The following is an 11,677-nucleotide window of genomic DNA, read 5'->3' as shown; positions in this document are numbered from 1 at the left end:
ACTCCTTACCCCATACCCAATACCCCTCTACCCTATACCCCATAGTCCTTACCCCTTTACTCCTTACCCCATACCCCTATACCCCATTCCCCATACCCCATACCATATACCCCATACCCCTATACCCGTACCCACACCCCTATTCTCCTTACCCCATACCCAATACCCCTATACCCTATACCCCACACTCCATACCCCTTACCCATATACCCCATACCTGTTCCCTATACCCCACACCCCATACCCTATACCCGTACCCCACACCCCTGTACTCCATACCCCATATTCCCCCTACCCTATGCCCATTAGCCACACCCACACCACTAGAGTCCTTAACCCATACCCAATACCCCATACCCGTATATCGCATACCTATATAATTGTGTGTAGTTCAGATGATGAATTTGACACTTGTCCTTTTTTTACCCAATGTTAAGTATGAATTATCATGCCCATTTTGTTTAATGGAGAGCCTTTTGCAATATATGTAAAGGTATTTTACAGAAATAAAATGAGGTATTGAAACATGTTGCATGAAGATGCAGTGTGCATTCATTTTATTATGAAACTTCATGAAGTGGAAGTGGACAGAAGCAACCAGCAATGCCAATATCTTATGCCGTATGTTTTATGTCCTCAATAAACCTCCCACCTTTTTTACTCCAAACTATCAAGATTTTACAATCCTTCCTCCTGGCTGTAATTGGCAGGGAAGAAATAACATTTAATTATGCATCAGAGGTATATTAGCATAATACTGGCTGTACTTATGAACATATTGATCTCGTAGTGTTCATTCAGAATTCAGAACATAAATATCAGTATTTATATCATGCTGGTGCTTTGTGAGTGCTGTGGTCTTAGGTTGAATGCACATTGGAAATAATTCCAACAGAAAATAATATCACATCAATTTTAAAGGGAAATTGTGTAATACTGTATATGCATGTACAGCCTCTAGTGTGAGCATGGCTGTGTGAGCTGAGTTAGCTGGAGTTAGCATGGCTGTGTGAGCTGAGTTAGCTGGAGTTAGCATGGCTGAGTGAGCTGAGTTAGCATGGGTGTGTGAGCTGAGTTAGCATGGCTGTGTGAGCTGAGTTAGCTGGAGTTAGCATGGCTGTGTGAGCTGAGTTAGCTGGAGTTAGCATGGCTGTGTGAGCTGAGTTAGCTGGAGTTAGCATGGCTGGTTGAGCTGAGTTAGCTGGAGTTAGCATGGCTGGGTGAGCTGAGTTAGCTGGACTTAGCATGGCTGTGTGAGCTGAGTTAGCATGGCTGTGTGAGCTGAGTTAGCATGGCTGAGTGAGCTGAGTTAGCTGGAGTTAGCATGGCTGTGTGAGCTGAGTTAGCATGGCTGTGTGAGCTGAGTTAGCATGGCTGAGTGAGCTGAGTTAGCATGGCTGTGTGAGCTGAGTTAGCTGGAGTTAGCATGGCTGAGTGAGCTGAGTTAGCATGGCTGTGTGAGCTGAGTTAGCTGGAGTTAGCATGGCTGAGTGAGCTGAGTTAGCATGGCTGTGTGAGCTGAGTTAGCATGGCTGGGTGAGCTGAGTTAGCATGGCTGAGTGAGCTGAGTTAGCATGGCTTGGTGAGCTGAGTTAGCTGGAGTTAGCATGGCTGTGTGAGCTGAGTTAGCATGGCTGGGTGAGCTGAGTTAGCATGGCTGTGTGAGCTGAGTTAGCTGGAGTTAGCATGGCTGAGTGAGCTGAGTTAGCTGGAGTTAGCATGGCTGAGTGAGCCGAGTTAGCTGGAGTTAGCATGGCTGAGTGAGCTGAGTTAGCTGGAGTTAGCATGGCTGGGTGAGCTGAGTTAACATGGCTGTGTGAGCTGAGTTAGCATGGCTGTGTGAGCTGAGTTAGCATGGCTGTGTGAGCTGAGTTAGCTGGAGTTAGCATGGCTGTGTGAGCTGAGTTAGCATGGCTAGGTGAGCTGAGTTAGCTGGAGTTAGCATGGCTGGGTGAGCTGAGTTAGCATGGCTGAGTGAGCTGAGTTAGCATGGCTGGGTGAGCTGAGTTAGCTGGAGTTAGCATGGCTGGGTGAGCTGAGTTAGCTGGAGTTAGCATGACTGAGGGATGGACAGGATGTGAGAGGAGAGAATGGAGGGACAGACAGGATGTGAGAGGGGAGGAGAGAATGGAGGGACAGACAGGATGTGAGAGGAGAGGAGAGAATGGAGGGACAGACAGGATGTGAGAGGAGAGGAGAGAATGGAGGGACAGACAGGATGTGAGAGGAGAGAATGGAGGGATGGACAGGATGTGAGAGGAGATAATCAAGGGACGGACAGGATGTGAGAGGAGAGGAGATAACGGAGGGAAGGCAGGATGTGAGAGGAGAGGAGAGAATGGAGGGACAGACAGGATGTGAGAGGAGAGGAGAGAATGGGAGGACAGACAGGATGGGAGAGGAGAGAATGGAGGGATGGACAGGATGTGAGAGGAGAGGAGAGAATGGAGGGACAGACAGGATGTGAAAGGGTGCCTCCGGTAACGCTCTGTCTGTTGATGATTCAAAAGGTTTTTTTTTCTCAGAAAATGTAGCCGTTGCCTTTCAGGTACTATGGGAACCTCATTACACTCTAAGCCAGTGGTTCTCCACTCGGGCCAGAAAGGGCCGGTGTGGGTGCAGGCTTTTGTTCCAACCAAGCAGTTACACACCTGATTCTACTAATCAACCTTTGGAGTCTTTACTAAGGACCTTGATTAGTAGAATCAGGTGTGTAACTGCTTGGTTGGAACAAAAGCCTGCACCCACACCGGCCCTTTCTGGCCCGAGTTGAGAACCACTGCTCTAAGCTGTGTGGGAAGAAAAGAGTGCAGTACCACTGGCAGTGTGGCGCTGTGCTAATGAATTTGTCCCACTTGGCCTGGCACTGGTGTGCTAAAACCCTGAAACCCCATCTCCTGACCAACACCAAACTGGCACTACACCTGTAAAATACAGCTCAAAGTGATTTACATTCAGCACTAAAAACTATTTCAAAGAAAACAAAATATAAAATACAACAAAATAAGATCATGTAAATATATTATAAAACAATATAAATAAAAGAATAAAAAAACAGCACTGCTAGTTATAAGCTAAATTAAAAAGGTGTTTTTCCCATTACGGTTTAAAAGTTCCTCCTGAGGTAGCCTCTCTGAAATGTGTTGGTATTCTATAATTTGGGAGCGTCAGGATAAAAGCAGCATCCCTGGATTTTTTTTGGGTGGAATTTGGTTCGATTAGTAACTGGCTGCCGAGGACCTTCGGGCTCACGAAGGGACACAAAACAATGGAGAATCTGAGGTCTACAGTAAGAAGGACACTAGACAACTCTTAAGAAAGAGTCTTTATGAGCTTCTAGGTCAACAGCATCTTGTCCATTACAGCAGGTACACACGTCAGCCTTTAAGGTTTGTAAAAGGCTTTTCAAAACATACAAAAGCATGAGATGTTGAAGTGAGTTTCAGCTCCTCAGAGATCAGGACCTACAAGCCCTGGCCCCAGCTCCCGAGGAAGGGCCTGGCACTGCAGAGACTAGCGTGCCATTAGAGCGCAGATTGCCGTTGTAGGAATTGGCAGTTAAAACTCAACCAAATGAGGCAGAAGTGTGTGTCTGTGTCTGTGTGTGCGCATGTGTGTCTGTGCCTGTGCGTGTGCCTGTGCCTGTGTCTGTGTGTGCGCATGTGTGTCTGTGCCTGTGCGTGTGCCTGTGCCTGTGCCTGTGTCTGTGTGTGCGCATGTGTGCCTGTGTCTGTGTGTGCGCATGTGTCTGTGTCTGTGTGTGCACGTGTGTGTGTATGTGCGTGTGCGTGTGCGTGTGCGTGTGTCTGTGTCTGTGCGTGTGCGTGTGCCTGTGCCTGTGGCTGTGCGTGTGTGTGTGTGTGTGTCTGTGTGTGATGAAAAGGGGAAGGCTGCCCTCTCATACAGATGAAATGCTGAGTGAGCACTTCTGCATTGGTTATGAAATCTCCGGCACTGATGTCTATGATGTCAAACCGTGTCTATGGCCTGCAGTGCTGTGTGGAAGGTGTGCCTGTGTGTTCAGAATGTCTTTATAATGAGTCATCGGTGGAGAAGTGCTGAAAACAAGTGTACTGTGGAATGTCAAGTCTCTCTTGGTTGTACTGTAGAGGGTGAAGCCGCTGGTAGCATGTTGAATGAGATGGATTATTGATAATTCATCATTGATGGATTACTTGCAGAAACGGAGCGTGTTATATTTTGTGAATGTTTCAGGGCAGGGCTGTGCTGCCAAAGGGTCATTCAGTCATTCTGCAGGACACTTAAAAAGCGAGTTCACCTCCTCGAAGTTTTGATATTATTCCATTATGTTCTGGTTTGGCCCAGACAGTTTTTATGTGCGAAGACGGATAGCAAGAAAATACAGTTAAAGTTTCTCCAGAGTAGCTTACACAGCGAGTTTATGTTTCCAGGGGCTGTACATAAAAACACGTTTTAAAACCTTTATTCCCTAGTATAGACGTAAATCAGTTTTTATAGCATCCCAGTACGTATTTCATTGAGCAAGGCATTCTCAGGTTTCATGCACATACTGCAGAAAATAATTCCAACCAAAAATACTGAACGTAATGTCTTGCTTGCATGATTTCCCTCCTGGCTCCTGGTCATATGGGTGCATTCTGATTGGTTCTCAATTTTCTTTGTGTTGGATTGATTGATAGGTACAACTAGACTGCCCAGAGAGGGAGAGGTTCCAGGGGTGGACTACAGCTTCATCAGCGTGGAGGAGTTCCGCATCCTGGAGGAGAGCGGGCTGCTGCTGGAGAGTGGGACTTATGATGGTAAGGGGGTAAGGGGGAGGGAGTGGGACTTATATTCGTAAGGGGGGGGGGATGGGACGTATAGTAGGGGGTGTCGAAGTGGGGGGGGGGTGTATGACGGAAGGGGGGGTAAGGGGGGGGCGTATGACGGTAAGGGGGGTGGAACATATGACGGTAAGGGGGGACGTATGGGAAAGGGGGGAGTGGGATTGAGAAGGAGTGGAGTTGCGGAGTGGGGGTGCGGGGGTTACAGCGAGGTTTGCTCAATGGGGTAAAAGAAGGATCTGGAAGAACACAGTGTTCACTTTACTCTGTAATGCTGTCTGCAGTGTGAGCTCACCATGCTCAGCCACAGCAGCCGCTGGTCCCATGGCAACGGCAGGTCCTCAGCTGTCCTCATAACTGAGCGAAGTTCTCAGCCGGACCCGGGAGTTATCTCTAAAACCACCCAGCCTTTCTGGGTTTAAATCAGCAGCCTGTAAGGTAGCAGGAACTGCCTAGAACTGGATCCCCAGGTTGTCCACTGTTGCCTGGATCCATTTTAGACTCTGGAGTATGCACAGAGCAGATGTCTGAACCCAAACCAGGCAGCCATCGCTGGAGTCAGGTCAGCTTTTGGGAGAGGTTACTTACTCATGCAGGATCCTTTATAATGCTCACTGAACAGTGAACCACCCCCAAATTAAAACCCCGCAGCTCTCTCACCCTACCATGTAAGCTGCCTGTGGTGAGCTCAACTCGCTGTGCTCTAAGCTGTCTGTGCGTATGCGCTCAAACCCACCCTGTAGCCATGCTAATGCTGTCCTGTGCAGTAATGCAGCTCAAACCCGCCCTGTACTGCATTGGTCCTGAATGCAGCTCAAACGCCTGTAGCCAGTAATGCTCTGGCACTCAAACCCGCCCTGTAGCCATGCTAATGCTGTCCTGTGCAGCTCAAACCCCCCTGTAGCCATGCTAATGCTGTCCTGTGCAGCCTCAAACCCGAGCCTGGCGTCGCGTGTAGCCATGCTAATGCTGTCCTGTGCAGCCTCAAACCCGCCCTGTAGCCATGCTAATGCTGTCCTGTGCAGCTCAAACCCGCCCTGTAGCCATGCTAATGCTCTCCTGTGCAGCTCAAACCCGCCCTGTAGCCATGCTAATGCTGTCCTGTGCAGTAATGCAGCTCAAACCCGCCCTGTAGCCATGCTAATGCTGTCCTGTGCAGCTCAAACCCACCCTGTAGCCATGCTAATGCTCTCCTGTGCAGCTCAAACCCGCCCTGTAGCCATGCTAATGCTGTCCTGTGCAGCTCAAACCCGCCCTGTAGCCATGCTAATGCTGTCCTGTGCAGTAATGCAGCTCAAACCCGCCCTGTAGCCATGCTAATGCTGTCCTGTGCAGCTCAAACCCGCCCTGTAGCCATGCTAATGCTGTCCTGTGCAGCTCAAGCCTACCCTGTAGCCATGCTAATGCTGTCCTGTGCAGTAATGCAGCTCAAAGCCACTGTGTAGCCATGCTAATGCTCTCCTGTGCAGTAATGCAGGCTCCTGCTCAAAGGCAGATCAGTACGTCTGTTGATGATGTCACAGTTTGTAGCAGAACCCATTGCCTTTAACCATGGCTGGCGTCTGTCGATTTCTGGACCAGTGGAGGCCATCGGGCAACTCGTGCCAGAAAGGTCATTTTGTTTGTTTCAAGGAGAGCTGGAAGGCATTACTTATTATGACGGGATGTAATTAAACCGCCTCATTAATGATTGGATGTTGCCTCCCTGTCTGACCCCTCTTGATGGAGTCTTCAGTTAGTGTGAGTGCCTGTTCGATCTTCTCCTCTGGGATATAATTATGCTGTCTCACACGCACACACACACACACACACACATGCACACATGCACACATGCACACATGCACACACCCACACAGATTTTATCACATGTTGAGCTTATATAAATACTGTAAGTACTGTAATGGGCGACAGCGTTTAAATTCCTATTCTGCCAGTAATCCCAGTTAAATGCGTTGCATTCCGGGGCACGTCTGTCCCCTCGTGTCTCAGAGCTCCCCCTGCTGGTCAGTCCGGTGCAGGAATGGGCTGGTACTGAGGCAAGAAGCTGTGTGCTGGTGAGATGCTCCAGACGGAGAGAGATCTCCCCTGAATGGCACTCTCTGCTCCTGCCGCTGAAGCAGCCGCCTGTGTCTGTTTCCCTGAGTCTGCCTGTATGGTAATGAGCTGAACCCCCTCCCACAGCCCCCCCCCCCGCCTCTCTCCAATAACTGTTCAGGCTCACAGTGCATTCTGGTGAACGGGAGGCCACCCCACCACTTCAGCCTGTATAAGAGCATTTGGGAGCAGAGTAATGAGTACTGTCTGGGATTGATTCCCCTCATTGGTGGAGTCCTGGACTCGCTGCAGATTGATGGCTACTGATGATGTCACAAACCTGCGCCTGACACATTCCTCCTCTGCTCCGTGTGTCTGATACGCACTTACTCCAGCCTCAGTGTGTCTGATACGCACTTACTCCAGCCTCAGTGTGTCTGATACGCACTTACTCCAGCCTCAGTGTGTCTGATACGCACTTACTCCAGCCTCAGTGTGTCTGATACGCACATTACTGTAGTAACACTGTGACAGTAACTCTCCTGTAGTAACACTGTGACAGTAACACTGCTGTAGTAACACTGTGACTGTAACACTAACAGGCATGTTGTTGCAGTACTGTATCTCTGCTGCAGTAACACAGGATAACTCAGAGCTGCACACACAGCAGGAACTCCAAACCATCGCTTCTCCATTCCAGGATGTTTGCGCTCTGTTTTGAATGTATGCTGCATAAAGATCAGATCAAAAGCCTTTCAAAAAGCTGCTCCCTGTAACTGTTTAATTTTTCATGCTGGTGTTTTTTTATTCTGGTTTATAAGGCTGTTGCTTTCTGCTGCTCCTGCTCTCGTCCTGTTTCTGTTGCTGTGAGACCTTTTTTAAGCCTTCACTGATATCATAAATAAGATGATTTTGAGTGAGAAATTAATCACAATTAAACTGATGGTTATTTTCTTTCCTTTTCCTGAAAATATTGCAGAGCATAAATGCCTGCAATGCCATAACATGTGAGCAATAAGCTGCAGCTTTTTTATCAGCACATCAGTGCTGCTGTTCAGGAGGCAGGGTTTGCATGCTAATTACATGGTTTCAACAGACAAATCCCTTTATCTCTTGTCTTCATATTGTTTAATGAAGCCACTAAAATTATGATCTAATTAAAGGGTATAATTCATTAGAATATATTTGTTATGGATAAACTAAACTGAACTGATGAACCGTGAGTTTTTACGAACAATGTTCAGCGTCTCTTTTCTACTTCTGACATGAACTAATTAATTCATGGGACACTTTTGTCAATAATTCAAAACAATTCAGTTGTTTATGTGCATGAAAGGTAAATCATAGGGTCTATTCATCAAGTGTACCCCAGCCAGCAGTCTGTTTCATTGTATTTTACCTTGTAAGAAAACACAGATTTATGTGTTATTGCTGAGCTGATTTCAAGACTGCTTTCAAGTTTTATGTGATCGTTGGCTGTATAAAATGTGCTGTTTCAAACGGCTGGTGTTCCGCAGATGCTGTACATAGACTTTGGAGCCCAGGCACTCTTGTAAATCAAGACACCATAAAATAATGGTATTCTCTAAACTAGTGGGTTATTCGTAGTGCCTGGGGTGGGGGGGTCGGGTGAGAGGGGAGGAGAGGGAAGGCTCTCTTCTGTGGTTAGAGATGTTGGAATTGGGGGTCTGGTAAATATTTGATCAATGTAAAGCAGGTTCAAGAGGATTGCTGTTCCTTTGTGAAGATACATTGGTTCAGATTGGTCACATGACGTGGGACCAAAAGCAAAGCGGGTCTTTCGACTCTCAGCCCCTCCCACAAATAAACAGGCAGTGACATGACAGTGACAGCCATTTGCTGCTGTGGGGAAATACGGGGCTGTAATGAGGATTTAACCTCCAGTGACTAATGCCCTAAAATGGCTGGCTTCCCTGTCTCAGGTAACTACTATGGGACCCCCAAGCCCCCCGCCGAGCCCAGTCCCATACAGCTGGACCTGGTGGACCAGGTCCTGTTTGACGAGCAGTTTGGCACAGAGGTGCATCGCAAACGCACTACCTCTGTCAGCAAGATGGACAGGACGGATAGCACCGCCCCTGAGGAAGAGGATGATGAAGAGCGGCCAGCAATCCTCAATGGCCTCTCAGGTCAGCTGACCCCTCAGGCCCTGGGAGGGGGGGGGGGCATCACAATAACTATAAGAATCAGATCACACTCAAACAGTGTGCTGCAGAGTACTGTACAGGAGGAGTCACAGTTTGCTGTGGAGTACTGTACAGGAGGAGTCACAGTGTGCAGAAGAGTACTGTACAGGAGTCACAGTGTGCAGTAGAGTACTGTACAGGAGGAGTCACAGTTTGCAGTAGAGTACTGTACAGGAGTCACAGGTTGCAGTAGAGTACTGTACAGGAGTCACAGTTTGCAGTAGAGTACTGTACAGGAGGAGTCACAGTTTGCAGTAGAGTACTGTACAGGAGGAGTCACAGTTTGCAGTAGAGTACTGTACAGGAGGAGTCACAGTTTGCAGAAGAGTACTGTACAGGAGGAGTCACAGTTTGCCCTGTCTTCCATATTTCTCTATTCACACCAACCTGTACCTTTTCATCTGTACTCTCTCTCCCTCTCCCCCTCCCTCTCTCCCTCTATCTTTCTCTCTCCCTCCCTCTCTCCCTCTCCCTCTCCCTCTCCACTCTCCCTCCCCCCCTCCATCTCTCCCTCCTTCTCCCCCTCTCTCCCTCTCCCCTTCTCTCCCTCTCTCCCTCCCTCCTGCACATGCTCAGATCAGCAGGGAGGAGCTGAATGGAGGAGGGCTGTACCAGGCTACCCGCAGGGCAGCAGGGCAGTGGAGCTGCGGTCCTGGAGCTCTCTGCCCCGCGATGGCAGCCCCGAACCACTGCCCAAGAACTGGGAGATGGCCTACACCGACACCGGCATGGTCTACTTCATCGAGTGAGTCTGGTGGCCGTACCGCTACCTTTCTGTCACCACCAGGGGGCAGCAGCCCCAGGGCAGGGTCGAGTGAGTCTGGCGGACGTGCCGCTGCCTTTCTGTCACCACCAGGGGGCAGCAGCCTCAGGGCAGGGTCCTGAGGTTCTGTCCTCAAATTGTCTGATAAACATCTGTGCAAAAGCATTAGTGCAAGGGTTATTTAAGTTATTTTCTGTTCATATGTAGTGCACAGTATTATGGGTATAATAATAATATAATATGGTGATAACAGTGCAGATCTTTGAGGTTTAGTTCACTGGGCAGGGACACAGGTTACAGAGTTGTTTTAGTTGCTTGAACAAAGATTTGAACCTGCAAATCTTTAAGGTCAGATTACCCTACATATACCACAACCCCACACTACTGTTAAGGTTGTACTTCGCTCATAATAAAACTGCCCCCATTTTTTAAAAGCCATGTGCATTTTCATTTTCCATTCATCTCCGGGAGAGTGGTGGAACATTATTTTATCAGGAGGGAAGGTAAATATTGAATGACAGAGGATGAGGGCCAGTGGGTAAATTTGGTTCTTCCCTCTCTCTCTCGTTTATTGAAGCAGTGCTGCTGTACTCAGCTCTGAGTCTCATCCTCTCGTTATTAATATTTCAGACCAGCTCCCGAATCTTGGGCCGTTACAGAGGTAGTTTAGCTGTGTGCTGAAGTGTCTTTTTCTCCCGTTCTGAAAGGTCAGGGATGAACAGCGCTGGGATCTGACAGCATCAGTTCTGAGGCTCCAGGCTGCCTGTATCCCATTGGCCCGATACAGTGCCTGTTTAGATTTGAGGAAGAGGGATCCAATCAGAACTTTTGGAGTTCTGTGTTGGCCCGCCCCCTTGTCTCTGATGTTGTTCTTCTGCTTTCCCTCAGTCACAACAACAAGACCACCACCTGGCTGGACCCCCGCCTGGCCAAGAGGGCCAAACCGCCGGAGAAATGTGAGGATGGAGGTGAGACGCGTTTCACACGCAGGAACCGCAGGACCCGCATGCATGCATGTCACACACAGGAGCTGCATGTGCGTCACACACAGGAGCTGCATGCACATCACACACAGGAGCTGCATGCACATCACACACAGGATCCGCATGCTAATCACACACACAGGAGCCGCATGCTAATCACACACAGGAGCTGCATGCTAATCACACACAGGAGCTGCATGCGCGTCACACACAGGAGCTGCATGCTAATCACACACACAGGATCCGCATGCTAATCACACACAGGAGCTGCATGCGCATCACACACAGGATCCGCATGCTAATCACACACAGGAGCTGCATGCTAATCACACACAGGAGCTGCATGCGCGTCACACACAGGAGCTGCATGCGCATCACACACAGGAGCCGCATGCTAATCACACACAGGAGCCGCATGCGCATCACACACAGGATCCGCATGCTAATCACACACACAGGATCCGCATGCTAATCACACACAGGAGCTGCATGCTAATCACACACACAGGAGCTGCATGCTAATCACACACAGGATCCGCATGCTAATCACACACAGGAGCTGCATGCTAATCACACACAGGAGCTGCATGCGCGTCACACACAGGAGCTGCATGCGCATCACACACAGGAGCCGCATGCTAATCACACACAGGAGCCGCATGCGCATCACACACAGGATCCGCATGCTAATCACACACAGGAGCCGCATGCTAATCACACACACAGGAGCCGCATGCTAATCACACACAGGAGCCGCATGCTAACCACACACAGGAGCTGCATGCTAATCACACATAGGAGCTGCATGCTAATCACACACAGGAGCTGCATGCTAATCACACACAGGATCCGCATGCTAATCACACACAGGAGCTGCATGCTAAC

General features: G+C 49.0%; 1 protein-coding gene across 10 annotated transcripts in view; it reads left to right on the top strand.

Annotated features, from left to right (window-relative positions):
- LOC135237427 (membrane-associated guanylate kinase, WW and PDZ domain-containing protein 3-like) overlaps positions 1 to 11,677 on the top strand; it is an 86,064-nt gene that overhangs the window by 50,701 nt on the left and 23,686 nt on the right. For all 10 annotated transcript variants that reach the window (XR_010324822.1, XR_010324821.1, XM_064304571.1 and 7 more), the window contains exons 4-7: positions 4,662 to 4,781; positions 8,783 to 8,989; positions 9,623 to 9,791; positions 10,698 to 10,777. Coding sequence is in view for 8 of the 10 variants with exons in the window: in XM_064304571.1 (XP_064160641.1) it covers positions 4,662 to 4,781; positions 8,783 to 8,989; positions 9,623 to 9,791; positions 10,698 to 10,777 (576 nt within the window). In the remaining 2 variants the exon portion in view is untranslated. The remainder of the gene's footprint in view (positions 1 to 4,661; positions 4,782 to 8,782; positions 8,990 to 9,622; positions 9,792 to 10,697; positions 10,778 to 11,677) is intronic.

Source organism: Anguilla rostrata, chromosome 13 (genome assembly GCF_018555375.3).
Source record: "Anguilla rostrata isolate EN2019 chromosome 13, ASM1855537v3, whole genome shotgun sequence".
NCBI classification, from domain to species: Eukaryota; Metazoa; Chordata; class Actinopteri; order Anguilliformes; family Anguillidae; genus Anguilla; species Anguilla rostrata.
The sequence above is the reverse complement of the archived record's forward strand: the minus strand, read 5'-3'. Positions and strand labels throughout refer to the sequence as shown.